This window comes from Leptonychotes weddellii, chromosome 4 (assembly GCF_054177405.1).
Source record: "Leptonychotes weddellii isolate Sample4059 chromosome 4, ASM5417740v2, whole genome shotgun sequence".
NCBI classification, from domain to species: domain Eukaryota; kingdom Metazoa; phylum Chordata; class Mammalia; order Carnivora; family Phocidae; genus Leptonychotes; species Leptonychotes weddellii.
Genome location: NC_138372.1, coordinates 14,554,323 through 14,574,626, shown reverse-complemented (window position 1 = coordinate 14,574,626; position 20,304 = coordinate 14,554,323). Strand labels below are relative to the sequence as shown.

Sequence of the window (20,304 nt, the reverse complement as noted above, 5' to 3'; positions counted from 1 at the left end):
GGGATGGCTTCTGGCAATCTGTCTCGTGAGACAGGAGCTTTCTGAGGACAGAGCCTCACCTGTTCCCAGAGTGAAGCAGGGGCCATGAGCTCGGGCTCCACCGGGACCAGAGGGGTAGCATCTGTCCTAAGGGGTTTAGTGTAAGAGTACCGAGTGCTGGGGACTGTGGCAAATGGGAGAGCCGTACCCTGGATGGGCAGCCATCTCTTGGCTCTGATCAGCCATTATCTTGCAGATATGTGGGGCAATACCAGCCATATCTTCCCATTTTTTCAAAAAAGCCAGAGAGACTTCATTTCCTAGCCTCTTGTGCATCTAGGTGGGGTCATGTGACTAGTTTTCACCAATGGACCATGAATGGAAGTGATATGTGTCACTTCCAGGAAGAAGTGGTTAAAAAGGGTCTCTACCCCTCAAGCCCCCCATTGATGTGCTGCTCACAGGATTTCAGTAGTTCTTGTGAGACAGAGCTTCCAGGATTTGGAGGAGGGCAGAGCCACAAGGTGGAAAGAGCCTGGGTCCCTGTCACCTGACCAGAGGCACCACCAGATGTTTGAGATAGAAATAAACTCATTGTGTTACATTCTGGATTTATCTTAAACAGAAGACAGGGTTATGTGGATGAATAGAGGTGGACTTGTCAGCCCCTCTTTGTTCTTCCTCCCTGAGAAAGCATCTGAGGGCGCTGGAAACCGGTGCTGGAGGCAGACGGGCACCCTTAGCTTCTAATGGGTGCTGGTGGGTGGGGCTGGGACCTCTGCCTTGCCCCCTGGCATGGATTAGTTACAATAAAGGTGACAAGTGACCTGAGAGTGCGGGGGCCCAGCTTGGGTGAGGGGAGCCTGGGGTGCCCAAGCACCATGGATTCATCTTGAAGCCCACGGCACAGATTCTGGGTGGGAAGAACTCCCTACTCCTCATGGGAGCTAATGCTCATTATGTGCTCAACACTGCACTGGACACCCTCCATTCAGGTGTAGGAAAGTTAAAGAACTGTCCCTAGTTCATAGAGACGTGGTCCCCCATCTCTCAGACTCCCGGTCCCTGCTTTCCAACCCCCTCAGTGTATCCCAAAGTTTAACAGATGCTGTTGCTGCTCTCTTCGTATCCTCTGAGCATTTAATGTTCCAGCACGTGTCTGGGGGGAGGGGGGTTCTCTCTCTCAGCCCTTCAAGGGCAGGTTGGGAAATGCCAGGGTGTTCTCTTTCCAGGAAGCAGCCCTTAGCCAGTGGAGGAGGAGTTGGGGAATAAATGCCCCAGCTTCACCGCCCGGCGGTGGGCGGATTGAGGTGCATCCTCTACGGGGTCTCCCGGTGGCCCCGGGTGGGCTTGAGCCCTAGTTGCCCCTGATGGCAATCTGCTTCGTAACTTAAACCTTTTTTTTTTTTTTTTAAGATTTTATTTATTTATTTGACAGAGAGACACAGCGAGAAAGGGAACACAAGCAGGGGGAGTGGGAGAGAGAAAAGCAGGCTCTCTGCTGAGCAAGGAGCCCGATGTGGGGCTCGATCCCAGGACCCTGGGATCCTGACCTGAGCCGAAGGCAGACACTTAACCAACTGAGCCACCCAGGCATCCCTCATAACTTACCTTTTATCAGCTTCCTTCCTTTCCCTGTCCCACTTCCCCACTCCCTGCCTGGGGCCTTCTGAGCTCCTTTTACACTTGCACGTACATCTCAGGGTCTGCCCTTGGAAAACCCAACCTAAGACACAAAGGACAATTTGCACCCTGAGACACGTAAGTTGATTTCAGGTGCGGTGCTGGTGAACTTTCAAACCGTGACCGCTCACCTGTGCGTTTAAACAAGTGTTTAGGAAATAGTAGTAGAGAGAGGACAAAAATCGGGAAGGTGGTATGAGGGGTCTCTTCGCCCTGGTAAGAACGTGAGCATGTAGTTTAAATTTTCTAACCCGGCGTCGGCGTGGCTGCGCCTCCCTTCTTGTCAGCACTGCCGGGAAGTTCAGAGAGAAACCTGATCGATTGCATTTTCTTCCTGAAGGAGGGCCCCCTTCAGACACGGTCTCTCGGCATTCTGAGTTCACACTTGACCCGTGTGTTGAGTCCCTCGTACTGGCTGCGTCAGAACGTGTTGGCAGGAGGTTGGAAATGTATTATAAACAAATGAAGGATGTCATTAAGTATAGGAGCTTTGGAATAGAATGTACTTGGGCTCAAATCCCAGCCCTACAACTTGGGGGACCTTGAGCAATCACACCACCTGGTGGACCCTCGGTCTCCTCATCTACAAATGCGGACGACAGGGGCCCACTTCCTAGTGAGGGTCAAATGAACTGAATCCATATAAAGCATCAAGCACAGAGCTTGGCAGATGGTTAAGTGATCAATGTGAATGGTTATGATGATTACCATTATAAGGACCGTCATTGCAATAAGGCAAGGGGCAAATCCAGGGACCCGGTATATCCCAATGTCAGGTGCAATCCTGCGTCTAGTACCCAGGCCTGATAATCAGGAATGGAAAAGAGATCACAATCGCCAAGCCAGGCTGAAGCTCTGTGAAGGCAAGGGGTAGGTCTATGTGGTTCTCCACAATATTTGTAAGACCTGCTACAGTGCCTAGCCCCTGCTCAATGCAGTGGACCCTTGAACACGAGGGTAAGGGGCGCCAACTCCCCCCAAATCGAACTACAAACAGCCTCCTATGGACTGGAAGCCTTACTGATAATATAAGCAATTAACACATGTATATTATATGTAATATAGACTGTATTCTTACAATAAAGTCAGCTAGAGGAATGAAAATGTTATTAGAAATCATAAGGAAGGGGTGCCTGGGTGGCTCAGTCGGTTAAGCGTCTGCCTTCGGCTCGGATCATGATCCCAGGGTCCTGGGATCGAGCCCCGCATTGGGCTCCGTGCTCAGCAGGGAGCCTGCTTCTCCTTCTCCCTCTGCCTGCCTGTCTGCCTACTTGTGATCTCTCTCTGTCAAATAAATAAAAAAAATCTTTTTTAAAAATTATATTAAAAAAAGAAATCATAAGGAAAATACAGTTACAGAACTGTATTTATCCAAAAAAATCTGTAAGTAAGCGGACCCATGCAATTCAAACCTGGTTGTTCAAGGGTCAAATCGATTTGTTGAATGAATGAATGAGTTCCACTGGGCCAGGGCATGTGGCTCTGTCTGTGTGGCAAGGGTGTCGTGGGGCCCTTGGAGGCCTTCTTGCTGTGGGTTTCAGGGCCCAGAGGCTTCTTGGATTCTCACAGCAACCCAGGACTGGGCTGTGTCCCGTTTTATCGTTAAGAAAATGGAGACACAGAGATACAAAGCAATTTGTCCAAAGTCACGCAGGTACTGAGTGGTGAAGCCCCCAGGTCAGCAGGGAGCCCCTTCCTCCTGGCCCTTCACCACCCGCATTCCTGGGCCCAGAGTCCAGTTCTCTCCCAGAGAAACCAAGCTTATTTCTTTCTCTTCCTCACTGACCACAAAGACTCAGTTCTGTCCTCAGAAATATTTGGAAAGTTTTATTTAAATGTTTTGTGTTCCCTTTTAACCAACACCAAAAAGAGAAAAAAAAAATTTTTTTTTTGCCGTTCCAAACAGGAGTGTTCCTTCAGAGAGGAGTGGGCATGTGTGTTAAGAGCTGAGAAATGTCTGCCTGTCCAGGCTCCTCTTCCTAGCCCAGGAAGCCCTGGGGTCAGATGGCCAGCCCCAGTTCACTTCCTGGGAGCCCCCAGCGGCTCTGGAATGAGTGAGCAAACCCCCCTCCTGCGGAGAAGAACCGGGTCTCCCGGCAGGTGTACGGACATGAGCATGATGGGGCCTGGTGGTTCCAAAAGGGGAGGGGGAGTGGGAAGATCAGATCTGGAATGTTCCATGGAAGCTCCAGGGCCTCCAGGTCTGGAGAAATGTGTTTGCTAGAAAAATAAGATCCTTTGAGAATTTCTGCAGTCTGCATCCTCTGCCTGCCCAGAGAAACCTACTCTGTTGGCCAAAGGGGCAGCAGGGAAGGAGCAGAGACCAGAGGCCAGGAACTGGTCTGGCCCCAGTGGAGGATTCCAGAGAGGAGCGAGGTGGGCAGCAGACTTTGGTTTCCTGGGTCCTCTTTCTGGCAGCTGTAGAGGCTGTGAAGGTCCCTGCCTACCTGGCCCTTGAGGTGTGGGCTCCCAGGCGGTGGGCCGCGCTGAGAGAGGGAGGCTGGCCATCCATCATAGGCTGGTGGGTGCCTGGGCCCTGGGCCCTCAGAACAGGATGCCCAAGGGGAACAGGGCCAGCAGGAGGAGCAGGGGGCCTGGAGAAGGGCCGCCTGCCGAGCTGGCCGAGGCACAGTGGTCCTGGTTGGCCCCGATGCAGGCTGCGTAAGCCATCACGTGGGGAATGTAGTTCTGCTCGTGGACACCGTGCAGCAGGTGTGCCATGGGCCCCTTGGCAAAGACCGCTACGTCCTCCCCACCGTGGGTCTCATGGCGCAGGGGCACGGCGGACTGCGCCTGGTAGTTGTTGTGAGCTGCGGGCCAGAAGAAACACTTGCTGAGGAGCCTGCCAGGGGGCTGGGCTCTGCAGCAGCTTCTCCCTGCCCTTCCAGGCTGGCTCGAAGGCTCTCCTCTTATTGAGGACACAGAGGCTCAGTGCAGGGCTGTCACTTCATACAAGGGCCACAGGATTTGGGGCTGGGTCTGTTCTGACACAGAAGACTGCCCTCTCGACCCCCAGAAGAGAAAAATCCCTGAAGAGTCAACCCAGGAGAGCCTCTCACCATTGGCGGCATAGCTAGACCCCCAAGGACTACTGGGGCCATCGTGAGCCAATGAACAGTCAACAATATGGAACTGGATGAGCACACCGAGAAGGCTCGGCTTTGGGGAATTACGTAGCCAGTAAAAATGACAGTCTAACAGCAACAGGTGCGGGGCACGTTAAGTTCTCCAGACCCACTTAGTCCTTCAGACAACCTTGGGAGGTAGAACTCTTTTACGGAAGAAAGGGAAGCTGAGAAAGGCAAAACTGCATGCCCAAGGTCACAGAGCCGCTCAGTGGCAGAAGGGGATTTGACTCGAGATGTTCTGACTCCAGTCCTGGCTATTTGGAGCCCCCTGACCTTGGCCACGAGCCTACAATGTTCCCAGGCCCATCCCCACGGGGCGCCCTGCACCCTCCCTGCCCCGGGTTTGGGCAATCTCACCATAGTCCACCATGGAGACGTTCTCTCGCTCACCGCCTACCACCTTGTAGCCAGGCCCGTTGCCGTACAGGATGGCAGTGAAGGGCTTCTTGTCCGTGTCACTCACCATGGGGGCCAGACCTGCGCAGGAAGGCATCGACCCAGGAGTCACGTTGGAGAGCCAAGACTACAGTCCCCAGGCCCTAGCTTGGCAATCCCTAGATCCCCTGCGAAGAACCTTGAACCACTCCATGAAGCTACCTTCCAAACCTGACTCATTTCCCACCAACTACCCCTCCGTTTTCACTGTGCCCACATCCCTCCCACCTGTTGGTCTACCTGTCCGTCGGTCCATCCACCCATCCATCTTCTCCCTAGGCCATGCATCCATCCTCTCTCATTCTTCTATCCACCCAGCATCCAGGTAGCCACGCATCCACCCACCCGAGCACTCACTTCACTCTGTCCCCTCATCCTGTAACCGTGCCCCCCCACCCCCCACAACAGTACCTTCTCTTTCTTACCCGATTCTCACACAATCCCACACATGCCAGGCCCTGAGCTTGCTGGCTCTCCCACCCCTACTCGTGCCCCCCGATGGGCAGACGGTGGGAGTGCCTGGTGCCCACCCCAACCGAGGCCCACCTACCAAAGATAGAGTTGCCACGGGGGGTGTACCCGCCAAAGGTGAAGACGTGGGAGTGGTCCGCAGTGACGACAGTCAGCGTGTCTTCCAGGGAGGTCATGGTGCCTGCCTTCCCAATTGCCCGGTCCATCTCCACCGCCTCGTGCAGCGCCTGCTTGGCCTTGCCCTCGTGATGCCCATGGTCAATCCTTCCTCCTTGAGACACCAAGGCAAAGGCCTTGGGTTAGGGGGAGGGGAAGATCTGCGCCCCCCAGGTCCTGCCACTACTGCTGGAGGAACCATTCTTTGGTGGGGAACAGCCACGTGCCAAGTACCACGCCAGGCACGTCATGCCGCCATTCGACCTTTACGGCGGCTCAGCGAGGACAGGCTGTGGACCAAGGGCCCAAGCACGGAAAGAGCGGAGCCAGATCCACCCGACTGAAAAGCTGGTGCTCTGTCCGCCACCCCGCATGGCTCTCAGAGCAGCTTCCTCAGCTCCTCGAAGGAGTCTGAGACCTCCAACGGGTGGACACAGAGCCAGCGTGCCTAAGTGCCTACTGGGCGCCAGGCCTAACAAGCTGGTGTCTCATTTCCCCTTCACAACAATCCTGGGCAGAGATGGGCACAATCAGCCCCATTTACAGATGGAGCAACTGAGGCCTCGGGTGCACAAGTGATGTACCCAAGGTGGGACGGCTGGGATTTGAACTTGGGCGTAACTCTCATTCTCCATGCCTGGGCAGTGCCCATGGCAGGCCTCCATAAAGGCCTCGAAGCCTGAGGCGCCACTCTCCTAGGTGGGTGCAGGAGGCCTGGCTTTGCACCTGGCTTCAAGGTCATGGCTAAGGGCTGCATGACCTGAAGTGACCCCTCTTTGTCTCTAACAGGAGGATGCTGCCCGAGTGAAGACTCCCAATTCTGAGGGTCCTGGGCCTGGGCGTCCTCCCTTCCCACTGGCCTGAGCCTCACCACGCTGGCCTGGCAGGCTGGCAGGGTGGGTCCTCCCTTTGTTGTGGTTCTGGGAGCAGTCACAAAGAGGACTGCTCCCGGGGGAGCCCGTGCTCACCACCACTGGCTCCTGGCTGGGTCCTTGGCGTCAGAGGCCTGTTCGGGCCAGGCTGAGACCGCCATGCTTGAGTGGGAACCCCGGGGTTTGGCAAGAAAGCTGCCAAGCTGGGCGGGCGGCCGCTGGCCTCTGGAAGGCAGAGGGGCCTGAGTGTGTATGTGTGTGGTGAGAGTGTATGTGCAAATGTGTGTGTGTGTGTATGTGTGTGTGTACAGGGAGAGTTCAGTGAGGCAACATCTGGAACCATGGGAGACAATGGCTGTTAGAACTCTGGAAGATTCTGGAAACTTTATCACTTCCTCACACTTCCTACTGTTATTGACTTAGCTACTGTGTAATCATAATAATGGTAATAATAGAAACACGGAAAATTTATTTTCTGCTGGGCCCTGTTCCAAGTACTTTATGTCTCTGAACATAATGGATGTTAATAACCCTTCAAAGACCATTTTTGGCCTCACTTTATAGAAATGTACAGACAGAGGTCGGACAGCACCAGCAAAGAACCCAGGCCTGACTCCAGGGCCTCCCAACAGCGCTAGGAACCCCCATGAACGCTGGCATACAGCACTGCCAGCTCTTGAAGGGACTGGCTCTCCCAGTCTGGGGGACCCAGGATATCTCAGGGTCATGAATCTGACTTTGGCCCCACAAGGGCCTGGTAACAGCAGATGCCCACCAACCAGCTGAGGGCTCCTCAGATTGATAGGCATCTGCCGAGGATGACCCTGGACCTGTCTTTTGGGAGGAGTGAAGCTGAGGGGCCTTAGGGAGGGACCCCCAAAAGGAAGGCTCCCACCTCCTCTTCTGGGAAGCCTTCCTGGACTAGTTGGTCTGACAGGTTATCCTCATGCTCAAAGGAAAACAGCTTGTTGGGCTGGGAGCTTCAACACCATGCATAACCCGTCTTCCCCAATAGTGGATGGTTGTCTTTGAGAGTTGGAGCACCCCATCCCTGGATCCCAGGGCTATATACCCAGAGGCTCCCAGGGAAGTGGCCCTGCAGCCAGGCCTGGGGCCCTACCTTCCACCAGCAAGAAGAAGCCTTTGGGGTTCTTGCTCAGAATCTTGATGGCTACCTCCACCATCTCGGAGAGTGACGGGTCAGTCACGTTGTTCCTGTTCAGCTCGTACTGCATGTCCCCCGGCTCAAAGAGACCTGAGGAGGACGCGGACAGTGAGTTTTCCTGTGACCCTGCCAGGAGACCCCCCCCTCCCCAAGGAGCCTGGGCTGTCTCAGGGAACAGGTTCCCCACACACAACTTGGGGTTAGAGCAAGCAGGGAGGAAGCTGCCCACAGGTGGGTCCAAACTGTGCCCAGCGCCTTGCGAGCACTGCCTCATTCCCCCTTCACAGCCGCACTATGGCGAGGGGATCACCACGTCCATTTTACAGAGGAGGCTGAGGCATGAGTGGTCAGTAGCTTGGTGTCTTCAGCTGCGAAGTGGGCGATCCAGGATTTAAATCCATCAGTGCAGTCCCAAGTCTGAAGGGCTCCGGACACAGCACGGCAACCCCCAGGCAGAGGACCATGGACGCAGTGGGGCAGCTTGGATGTATACTTACCTGCCATGTACAGGTCAGGCTTGAAAGGCATAGTGCCCTGTGCAGGGAAGTACTAGAAGGTTTGGCTCACTGTCCCTTCTGTTCCCTGAGCTTGGTTTTCTCCCTTACGAAATACGATCGATCCATTCCTTGCCCAAGTCACAAGATTCCACATGTACCAGGTTGGTGCTTCCTGCCCTAGATGTTCTGGATCCAGAACACCTTGCCCCTCCCGGGAGTATGTGCACAGCCAGACAAGAGCTCCAACGGACAGAATGCCGTGTGCCACATGCCCTTCTAGGGGCTTTGGAAGCACACGGGCACCAGCCTCCAAGATGGCGCCCTATAATCCCTGCCTTCTGGAATTTATACCCTTGTGTGTCCCCTCCTACGCTAAGATGATCCTGAGTGTCCAACAGAATACTGCAGAAATGATGCTATATGACTTCCAGACCAGGGCATAAGATATGGCTTTAGCCTTGAAGCCAGCTGCCATGTTGTAAGGACACCCCACCAACTCTACGGAGAGCTCCATGTGGCAGGGACCAAGCCTTCAGATGACTGCAACCTCATGGGAGACCCAGCCAAGCTGCTCGATATTCCTGGCCCCAAGAAACTGTGTGAAGTAATAAATGTTTACTCGTTTTATTTTTACTTTTTATTTATTTTCGGTTTACTCTTCTTTTAAACTGTTAAGTTTGGAGGTAATTTGGAGATAACAACTCATACAATGCATTGGCTCATGTGTACCCATGATGGCCCTGATGTCATTAGCCCCATCTTACAGAACAGTCATCACTCCTCCTTTATAGGAGAGAAAACTGAGGCACAGAGAGGAGAAATCACTTGCCCAAGGTCGGACAGCTTACAGGTGGTAGAGTGGGATCTGAACCCAGCACTCTGGCTCTAAGACCCACGAGCGGGCCAGATGTGCCACATGGGGACTTGCACGGCTCTCCACAGCCTGTTGGTGGCACAGGGTGTTTGCTGTGTGACCCAGGCAAGCAGTGCGTGTGTGTGCGCGCGTGCGTGTGTGCACGTGTGTCTGGGGGATCCTCCAAGGTGCCCAGCTTTGAGCCCATAACCTCCAATGACACACCCAGGACCTAGGGGCTGTGCCCCTTGGGAAAGGTTTACAGATTTTGCCACCACTCACTGGGCACAACGCCAGGTGGGACAGGGGACCCAGGTGTTGGCATGGTGGGGCTCAGGGCCTCATTCCACCGGGTCAGGGCCCCTCCCCTGCTCCCCACTCCCTGGGGGACAACCCCTAGTCAAGACCAGCAGAGATAGCCTGGCGGGCTTCTGCCCGGGCCACACAGCAGGGCTGGCTCCAGGTCTCCCGCCCCAGCCAGGGGTCAGATTTACCTGGGCCAGGATGCTAATGGGCCGAGTGGCACACCGCAGTCTCTTCCCCAACCTGAGCTTCTGTTCCCCTTTGTGCTCAATGGAACCATTCGCTCTCCACAAGCAGCAGATTTCAGGCCCAATTCTATGAACCCAAACCCCTTCCTCACCTCTCCCAGGCCCTAGAGCCTCAGAGCAAGGTCCCTAAGTAGGGGGAAGGCCAGGGCCTTGGCCCCCTAGGTGCTGGACTCACAGTCCCAGCCCCAGGGCACCCAGCTGGGTGTCCTCCACTCCACCCCCCACACCCCCACTTACCCAAGAGGTAGTCCACAGTGTAGGGGTCGAGGGTCAGGAGTTCGGTACGGTTCCAGACATAGTGAGAGTGCTAGGAGGAAGGGCCTGTGTTAGCTACGTGGGGGCTGGGGGGTTGGGAGGACTGACCCCAGCTGCTCTCAGGGTCTAGGGAATATATTTGTTTCCTTCAGCCATTTACTAATCCCTCCCTGAGGATCTACCATCTGCCTTTAAGAAATGATGAACAGGCAATTCTACAATTCTAATGCAGGAGAATGAGAATGGAGGGTTGGGGGGCGCTGTGAGCCCAGAGGCAGCATCGGGGAGGGCCTCCTAGTGGAGGTGATGTCCTCATGGGGCCCTGGAGGACAAGAAGCCAGTGATCAGCCTGGGGTCAGGAAGGAGAGTTTCAAACAGCAGGGAGGGATCATGGAGCCAAGAAGAGGAAGCTATGGGTCCCCAGCTATGGAGTAACCATCAAGAGGCACGGGCTGGGGGTGTTACGGAAGCTGTGGAGAGCCAAGGAGGAAGTAAAGCCCTACTCTGCCCCAGTGACCCCACTGGAGAGGGTGATAAAGGAAGTGTGGCTTCCCCAGGACAGAGGCCACAGGAAGAAGCTGGCCGACTTATCTGGAGATGGCACCACTCAGTGCTGGGCTGGGGGTCATGGCATGGCCAAGAATCAGCTGTGCATCCTCAGGGCAACGAGGATGAGGAAAATTGCCCTTCTCTGGGCAATGACATCGGGATCTGTGGTTCTGGAGTCTCGGGGGCTGTTATGGAAAGGAGGGCGAGAAGGCTGAGGAAGTGGGGCTCCCCTGTCCTGCTTCGCTGAGCTGGTTCTCCTGTGTTACCTCATTCGGTTCTCACATCAGCCCTATGAGGGAAGTACTGTTATGCCCATTTTGCAGACAAGGATACTGAGACACAGATGACAGAGCCACTCAGCAGTGAAGGGGAGTGTGACTCTAGAAGGGTCCAATCTCTCCCTCTTGGAGTCTACACTGAGCTCCAGGGTTAAGCACCTACCCAGGCTAGAAGGGTTAAACCCTGGCCCCATGTTCCGCGTAGAGAAACTGAGGCTGGGAGGAGCAATCTCTCTCTGGCTTGGGCCAGGATGGGGCTCTGGCCTGGCCGGGGCTGACTCAGACGAATGGAAAGGGTTCAAAGCAGCGCAGTCCCACCCTCATCCACCCTGTGGGGGCCATCCTCAGGCCCTTGCCCCCACCTTGCTTTTGGCCCAGCCCCATCCCACAAGGCTCCCCCCGGGGGCCAGTCCTGGAACCCTCAGAAACCCAACCCCAGAGTGACATCAAAGTGGCTCCCAGGCTGTTCCCCACTGTCTTCAGTCCTGACCACAGTCATTTCCAGACCCCATCTGCCCCAGGCTCAGCGGCTGCCAGAGCCATCCCGGGGAGCCAATACTCAGGCCCGTCCAGCGCTCCAGGCTTCCTTCCCCTGCACGTGCCCTCGCGGGGGCCAAACCAAGTCACCACGGAGGGCTCGCACACTCCCCTCCCTGCCACCTCCACCCCTCCTCCTCCTCCTCAGGGCTTGTCAGCCCCCCCTTGCGGTCTGTCCCCTCCGGTTCCCGTAGCTCCTGGGCTTCTCGCCATCCAAGCACAGAGTGATCCACAATCCCTTGACCATCTGATTCATCTTTTGGAATTCATGCCCAGTGAGGGGCCCTGCACACAGTAGGGGCTCAAGTGGCCTGAATGTCCATGCAGGTGATTCTGTGGCCCACCCTCCTCACTGCCTAGCTCCCCTGGGTGCCCGCCCCTGAAGGGAAGAACTGACTGATCACCTACTATGTGCCATTCATGTATCTGTTAGACCATTTGGTTCCATCGAGGTAAGAATTACGACCCCCTCCCCACAAAGGAGGAAACAAACTGAGATTCAGAGAGGGGTCGCCCAGCCCCTCCCACCACAAGCCAGCCCTGTAGCCTCCTGGCCCCTGAATGGGTTACCTTGTGTCTCGGTTTGAAGCTCTTCCAGATGTCGATGAGGTTCAGGCTGTCCAGCCTCGTGCCCCTGGACTTCTCGTCCGTCTCATACTCCACGTCGGTGCTATTCTTGGGGAACATGTACTTCCGGCCTCCCCCCATGATCACCTACAGGGGACAGAAGCCATCAGTACCCCAGGGTTCCAAGCCTCAAGAGCTGGGCTCCCGGAGGCGCTGGGCATAAGCGTCCCCAAGTGTGGACGCTTCTCCAGCTCGGAGAGTCTTGGTTTCGGTCCACACCACCCACCCCAAGCCTCTGCTTTTCCACTTGGGGAGATGAAATCGTGAATATATTAGGACCGTGGTTTGGGGCTTCTGGGTGAAATACTGGTAACTCCTCCTACCTGGCTTTCCAGAAGCCTGACTCTGTTCCCACTCGTGTAAGAATAACACCATCTACAGAGCGCTCACAGCGTGTCAGTCACTAAACACGTCAGATACATCATCTTAATCAACTTCAGTACCAAGGCTGCCAGGGAACCTGTGTCCCCATTTTCCAACTAAAGAAATGGGAGCAGACATGTGATTTCTTTTCCCCCTAAGGCCACATGGCCTTAGCCAGGATTCGAACCTGGGGCTTCCCTGACCCCAGCACGGGGGCCCTGGTCCATCTGCAGAGCCTCCTGTCCCCAGTGGGAAGCAGCACGCCGCAGGCCAGAGCCTCTGCCAGGGAGGTCTCGGGGCAGCCCGGCCGGGAGCCGGGGCAAACAGTGGCCGGCGTTCACATCTGTGTAGTCCCCGCCAGGCTAATTTTACTCACCACGGCTGGCGTGCGTGGGCGGACGGACGCGGGACTGTTTGTTTTCCTTGGGAGTCCATGTTTGAAGTCCTGACTATTTTTAAAATGGGGCCAAGAGCATAATAGCCACCACCTGCGGTGACCGCCACACTGGTGTCCTCCTGTCACCGCGGGCGCCAGGCCAGGCCGCCGCCCCTGGACACCTTGGGAGAGCAGAGCCCAGCTATGGCTGGCCTCAGATCCACCGCCCCAGGCCTGACATTTCCTATGTTCCCTGCTCTGCCTTCCGCTTCACTCCCTCCTGAGAACCCCGGAGTCCAGGCGGATGGCGGGGTGGGGAAGGCGCCCGGGGACAGCCTGGGTCATGGGGAACTGGAAAGGGCACGGGCTTGGAAGTCAGACTTGGGGTTTTTGACTCCAACTCTGTCACTTACAGGCCAAGGGCCTGTCACTTCACCTCTCTGAGCCTCCGTTTCCTTATCTGTCAAATGGTCAGGATGGCCGCAGAAGGAAATGCAGTAATGCAGTATTCCCACGCGGTCCGGACACCCGCAGGCGGCCCCGGCCGAAGCCGTTCTCACTGGCCGAAGTAGCGGACATCAGAGTACTTCCAAAGAGGCGAGTTCCTCCCCGCCAGCCCCAGGCAGGAGCTCTGGGGGTGGGGCAGGCTATGAGACGAAGGAGAGGGGACCCCGGGTCACCGGCCCACGGCTCGCCACCCCCGTTCCCACAGAACCTGACCTCTTGGCATTTTCAGATGGAAAATGAAGCCCCCAATCTTCTTGCCTGGAGCCTCATCATTTCCAGCCCCAGCAGGGACTTCACACGCTCATTAAACTCCCAAATAACAGACTTGCTGTTTGGCTTTGGGGTTTGGGTTTGTGTCTTTCTTTCTTTCTTTCCTTTTTCTTTTTTTTTTCTTTTTTTTTTTTTTTTAGCAAAAGATATTTATTTTCAGGGCGGACACTAGGAGTTGTGTTTCATGTGCAGCCTGGGGGCTGGGGGGCTTTGGGGTGGTGGAGATGCAGGAGCGGACGGGAGGGCAAAGCGGGAGAGGAGAGGGGAAGGGGGGCAGTGTTCACCCTGGTTCACCCCCTCACTCATGCCCCAGCTCAACCCCCAGTGACCCGAGCACCCCAGTCCACCCTCGCCCCACGGAGAAGTCTTCCCTAAGCTCCTGTCCCCCTCTCAGGCTGTTCCTGGCACATCTCCCCGAGCAGCGGCCCCATAATTACACCCTGCACTTGTACAACAAATGTTCTCACATCCATGACCTCATCTCGGCCTCCAGCGGCCCTGGGAGGGGGCAGGTGGGGCTCTCTATTCTTGTTGCACAGGTGGGGAAACTGAGGCTCAGGAAGAGGAAGCAACTTGCCCCAGGATGTTCATCAGGTGGAGGCAAAGTCAGGACAGAGGCCTGGCCTCAGATACATGCTCACTAGGAGGGGCTGCCGGGACTGTTTGTCCTGAAAGGGGGTGCTCAGTCCACTGCTTAGAAAAGGGAAGTCATGGGTGGGGAGAGGGGCCTTGGGAATTGGGGTGGTACATGGGGGACAGAGGGTCCGGGAGCCAGTCCGTTTGTCTGGTGGTGGTAGGAGCAGGTGAGGGGTAGGTGGGACCTGGGGCTTTCTCTGAGCCTCACTGAACCCCCATTTTAGTTTCAGGGAGCTAAAATCCCCTTGCCCCCTCGCCAGACCCCAGAAGTGGGCAACAAGAGCCTAAAAAAGGAGCAAGCTGGAGGGCCTCCGTTAAGAACAGAGTAGGGAAGGGAACAGCATCTGGGCTGTGTGTTCGCGCCTGCGCACACGAGACGGCCTGGGTGCCGAAGCTGGGACTCGGGGCCGGCCTGTGTGGCTTGCGCCGAATGCCACCACCTTCTGCGAACCCACTAGGCGCCAGGCCTTACTAAACTCCAAGGGCTTATTTTATTTGGATCTTGCAGTGGGCTGACGAGGGAGGCACATGTCACAAACGGGCTGTCAAAGGGAAGCTACAGAGGTTAACCGACCCAAGGTCACACAGCTAGCAAGCGGCAGGGCAAGGACCGGAAGCCTGGAGGTTCCAACATGGGCACTCGTGCTAACCACTGCCCACACCACCGCCTCTCCGGGCTTCCTGGTCGGGCGCACGGGACACGGGCCTGTCTGTGCCTGTGGGCAGGTGCAGGGCAGGTGCTCCCCTCAGATGGCCACAGGGTCACCCCTACCTCCCCGTGCTGGCGGGCAGGGCTGATGGTACAGTGCCAGATCCCAACTTACAGAATAATCCCTGGGCGCCTGATTCTTGGGGTGTGGTGGCAGCCACATCAGGGCTTATCCCTCAGCCCCACCGCGGAGAAAGCCTCCAATGCTCCCTGCCCAACCGCAAATCCCCTAATGGGCTGGGAGCCTCCCAGGTGTGTGGGGAGCCAGGTCGGCCGCTTCTTCTGAGCCGGCAGAGGCCTGAGGCCCACCAGAGGCCCCGCCTCACAAGCCCGCCCGCCCCTGAGCAGCCTCCACCCCCACACTCGCCTCGATGTCCCTGACGTTGTGCATGAGCTGGTAGGCAATGTCCTTGCAGCCCTGGCTCACGGCCTCCGGGGGCATCTCGTTGTCTGAGTACCAATCCCGGTCAGCAGAGTGGGCGTAGGCAGCACTGGGGGTGGCGTGGTTCACTCTCGTGGTGGTCACAATGCCCACAGACTTCCCTGGCATGTGGGAGAGGACGATTGGGGATGGGGCTGTCCAAGCTGTCTTCTCCTTCCCTCTCCTGACTAAAGACTGGCCTCCCATCCATTCCACTGACTGCCTGGGCCTCAGTCTCCCCACCAGTCCTGCAGGGGTTGGTGGGGGGGACGGTGGCTTCTGAAGATCACGGCAGCACAGCTCCCTTTACCTCTGTGGCCCTCCCCTCCTTGATGGCCCTTGAGCTGTGAGCACCTGGGCCGGGGTCCTCCCCTCCATCACGTACCCTGCAGAACCCCTCCCCCAACAGGAAGCCCCCCGGGTGCCCTACAAGAACACAGGGGCCCTCCTAAGGGCTCTCAGGTGGTGTGGCTCTGTCACCTTGTCAGTCGACCTCATACCCTGACCCCAAAGTTCCCAGGACACCAGCCAGGGCCCCCACTTCCAGGGAGGAAGGGAGAAGCAGACACTGATCTCCCACGGGGCCAGCACCAGGCTACGTTCTTTACCTTCCTCACACCATACGGATAAGGGGGCCATGTTTTCATGGCCATTTTATTGTCAAATAAAGAGACTCAGGGAAATGAGCCAGGACTGGAACCCACATCTGAGTAACCCCCTAAGCCACTAGCCTTCCCGGGCATGGAAGGGATTCCACGAACATCCCCCAGGCTCCCAGCCACCAGAGCTGGAAAAGCCCTGGAGAGCATCTTTCTCTGCCTCTCCCCATTATCCAGTGGGGGCAGACTGAGGCCCAGACAGGACACAGAGCCGGGCCCCACTCCCTGCCACTACCCCCACTCACCAGCGTCCTTGGCCCAGCGCAGGATGGAGGTGACCTCGTTCCCCTGAGTCGTGTTGCACTGGGTGCGCTGGGTGGCTGCGCTCACCCCCACGGTGCCCTCGTTGGCCTTCACCCCACACAAGTAGGCTGTCGCAGTACCCGCGCTGTCAGGGACCTGAGCGTTGGTGTTGTACGTCTGCGGGTGGGGAAGGGGCGTCAGGCGTCGGCCAGGCCTTGCTGGTGGCCTCCACCTCACCCCCACTCACACCCTGAGGACGGGCATGACGGAGACAGAGAGGCCTCCTGTGGCCTTGGCGAAGCCCCGCTACCTCCTGAGGGCCCCCCAGAGCCACAGTATCACCTAGCCACTGTGTCCTGCCCCCACTCCCTGTGCCCTGGTGGCCAGGGCAGCGGGAAGGGGCGAGGGCAGCCCTCCAACATGCAGGGGGGTGGGGGCCGGGTCACTCAGGCCTCTCTCTGCGGCTGGGGCTGTGGGAGCCAGCAAGGGGGTGGGGGAGGCAGGTGAGTCCTAGAGAAGGGGGGGTCCTTGAAAAAGTGACGGGGGGGAGGCTGGGAAAAAGGGAGGAAAAGTGAGGGGGCAGCAGGATCTAGAATGGGGAAAAAGGCCCCCCTCCCTCCCCCATTCAGACCTCTGGTTGACCTAAAACTATTTGCCTGTCTTCCTTCCCCACCAGCCTGTGAGCCACAGAAAAAAATCCCAGCCACTGCCGTTCTCCCAGAAGTGAGCCCTGGGCCCAACCCAGGGTGTCCAGAGGATGTTCAGTACATAACGGCCCCAGCAGGGACCCCAGCAGGGACCCCAGCACAAGAGCTGCCCCCACTAATCTACCACCCGGCGGCGCCTGGGGAGGGAATGAACGCAGCAGGGCCAGCGCAGAAGCACACACGCCGCGGGGTTCCGCGGACAGCAAGGACAAAAGCAGAACAGCTCCTCGGTGGTGTTGGAAGCCAGGGGGGTCGGGGGGACAAGGGGCTGGGGGAGAGCTGGGGGCCTGCCGGCTGCCGTCACTTAGCCTGGACACCGGCTACGCAGACAGGTGCAGTCTGTGAAAACTCAAGCCGCCCGCTGGGGCACGTGCGCTTTCCTCTGTGCTGGTTATACGTCAATCGATTTTTAAATCGACAACTAAGACCCCCAAGATCAAGTCTTGGCGAGCAGCTGTTGCTATCCTCCTTCCACAGTGGGGCCGCGGAGACCCCAGGAGGGCTGACCGCCTCACCCGCAGGCCCGACTCCCCTGCCCTTCCTCGGTGTGGCCAAGCTGAGAGGTGGGGGGCTTAGGCCCGGGGCGGCCGAACTCACCTTGGAGAGGGCCACGTAAGGGAACTTGTCCATCTCCAGCCTGGTCTCCTCCCCGGGGTTGTGGTGGAGCTGACCCTTGAGGATGCGGGCAGCCGTCACGGTGGAGACACCCATCCCTGCAGCAGGGAAAGGGGGAGCCTCAGTCTCTCGGGCTCCCCGCCTCTTCATCTTGGGCACCTACACTTCTCTAGTTTGGGGCCAAGGCTGGGTGGGGCGTGGGCACCAGAGCACGGTTCTGTGGCCCCTTTTTCCCTCCCCTCCCCAGACCCTCAGGGACTGCCTGGCAGAGCACACAGACCTGTTGGGTCCACAGCCTGGCCCCCCAACCCCTTAAACATGCTCCCCCCGCCGGGCCCCAGCCTCTTCAACACAGCCCTCTCCACCACAGCCTGGCTCCCTGAGCCCCTACCTAGGTGCCCCCACCCAGCCATGTTCTCGGGGACCCCCAGGCCTCACCATCTCCCAGGAACATGATGACATTCTTAGCCACATTGGTGTTGAGCTTCTGAAGCCTGAGGGCATATTTCAGGGTCTGCTGAGCTTGGTCTCTCCAGTACTTGGGGTCTTTCTCTTTCTCTGTAGAGACAGAGAGGCAGAGTTTTATGGCAGGGGTGGGGGGCAGCTTCCCCTCCCCAGACATTACAGATACCCCAACTTCTTGTGCCTGAGGGCAGGGCTGCCTGGACTTGGGGGAGGGAGCCGGGCTGTCTATGTCCGCCAGCCATTGTGTGGTCTGTAGACCTGGGCCAGTCCACGGCTCAGAGACACCAACCAATGTGTCCAGGGCCACACAGCTCTGGCTCCACTCCCCGGAGCCCACGCTGTTTCTTTCCACCCCGTACAGAGACATTCTGCTAAGGCAGCAAATGAATTGTGCAAGCACAATTACGAGGGTAATGTTTAATCTGTTCAAGAGAACAAACTACTTTCACCTGCAGGAGTCCCCAGAGGTATCCATCCAGCCATCAATTATAAACTCTGCTTGGCTTATTCATTAAAGTCAGCAGAAACCTCAGTTAGCAACAGCACGGACAGCAGTACTGGAAAGCAAGACTGCCTTTTGTTTAACGAATCCGATTTCAAGCAGCCACGCACAATCTCACCCCTGTTAGGAGAAATTAGCCAAGAGGAGGATGTCCCTGTCCTTAGTCTTGAGAAAAACTGGGAACCAGGAATGCTCTTCTTCCCCACCCCCACCGCACCCTCCACCCTGCCCCCGTGTGTCTAGCAGTCAATCCTCCAATGGAAAGAACACAGTTGCAGTGCCTGACAGACCTCAGTGACAACCACAGCTGTGCCAAGGACCCCCGTGGGGGCAGGTCACACCTCTCTGAAACTCCATTTCCTTCCCTGCCAAATGCGGTTGTTTGTAGATTCCTCTCAGGGTCACTGTGCGGGGAGGGGGGCGGTCGGGTTCAATAAATGACATACTTGACCCCCAGGAGATCACCATCACGCACCCCCAGGAATAATTCCATGCCAGACCTGGAATCCCTTGTTCCTACAAGCAGAGGCCCCGCAGACTAGTCCGCGCCGCCTCCCCCTGGCAGCCTCCGGGGCCACCGCCCTAATGAAGGGCTCTGCCGACTTCACGCATTTCAGGCCTCACAGGCAGAGGCCCACGCTGGAGGCTGGGGAGCCTTGGCCCTCCCAACCAGCTGTGCACCTTGAGGCAGATTCCCAACATCTGAGTTTCTGCCCCCAGGAAAATGGGAGTCCATAGCTTCCTAGAGGCAGTTTTAGGATTGAGATCGAGTCTCAACAAATTCCAGAGCCGGTGGTGGTTTGATCAGGGCTGGTTCCTATCTCCTGCCTTCCTCCACACCTACTACAGTGGCAAGGCGTAGGTCAAGGAGCTTCTCTGGCCATTTGGGTGCGATCTGGGTGGTGATGCACTACTTCCCGTCTTGACTTACCGACAACCAGTCCTTTCCTTCCCTCCCCTTCCCGAACATCATCGGGCAGACCCCCCTTTCCTCCAGGGGCTGGGCTGACGTCAGCCTGCCCTGCATCCATTCCTTCTTCTTGCTTCCAGCTGTGATCCCACTCTGCCAGACTCCCTGCTCGGGATGCTCCTCGTGAGACCGGAAAAGACTGGCGAGAGCCCTTGTCTATTGGACCAGCGCCACCCCCCAGGGCCTGACCCTGAGAAGGGGTTAGTGGATGTGAAACTGACTTCATTGTCAGAGGACTGGCTTAAGCAATCATGGCCTTGGACAACTGAGTATCAGGAGGCCATTGTTTTTGGAGAACATTACATGACATGCACAAATGCTCAGAACATAATGCTAGGGGAAGAGTACTTGTCAGTACGTACCATATAATTCCATGTACATGAGTTCCAAACAGGCTCAATTCATGTGTGGTGGCAGGAGTAAGCTAGGGCACTTCCTTCGGCTTGGGGGCGGGCTTGGTTGGGGAGTGCATACGAAAGCCCTTAGTGTCCCATGACTGCAAATGTTCTCTCTTAATCTGGATGGTGGTTGCATGGGCATAAAATATGTAAGAATTCACAAGGCTATACATTTTTGATTGGTGCACTTTACTATAAGTTATACCTAATTTAAAAAAAAAGAGGAGACAGGGCGCCTGGGTGGCTCAGTTGGTTAAGCGACTGCCTTCGGCTCAGGTCATGATCCTGGAGTCCCGGGATCGAGTCCCGCATCGGGCTCCCTGCTCGGCAGGGAGTCTGCTTCTCCCTCTGACCCTCCTCCCTCTCATGCTCTCTGTCTCTCATTCTCTCTCTCGCAAATAAATAAAATCTTAAAAAAAAAAAAAAA

General features: G+C 56.7%; 1 protein-coding gene across 1 annotated transcript in view; it reads right to left on the bottom strand.

Annotated features, from left to right (window-relative positions):
• Positions 1-3,474: 3,474 nt before the first annotated feature.
• ALPL (alkaline phosphatase, biomineralization associated) overlaps positions 3,475-20,304 on the bottom strand; it is a 50,373-nt gene continuing 33,543 nt past the window's right edge. Inside the window, exons 2-11 of the mRNA XM_081817658.1 lie at positions 17,981-18,100; positions 17,525-17,640; positions 16,223-16,397; positions 15,265-15,440; positions 11,980-12,123; positions 10,028-10,097; positions 7,845-7,979; positions 5,776-5,967; positions 5,148-5,267; positions 3,475-4,472 (exon numbers count right to left, since the gene is read on the bottom strand). Coding sequence (XP_081673784.1) covers positions 4,207-4,472; positions 5,148-5,267; positions 5,776-5,967; positions 7,845-7,979; positions 10,028-10,097; positions 11,980-12,123; positions 15,265-15,440; positions 16,223-16,397; positions 17,525-17,640; positions 17,981-17,996 — 1,410 coding nt within the window. The 5' untranslated portion in view covers positions 17,997-18,100 and the 3' untranslated portion in view covers positions 3,475-4,206. The remainder of the gene's footprint in view (positions 4,473-5,147; positions 5,268-5,775; positions 5,968-7,844; positions 7,980-10,027; positions 10,098-11,979; positions 12,124-15,264; positions 15,441-16,222; positions 16,398-17,524; positions 17,641-17,980; positions 18,101-20,304) is intronic.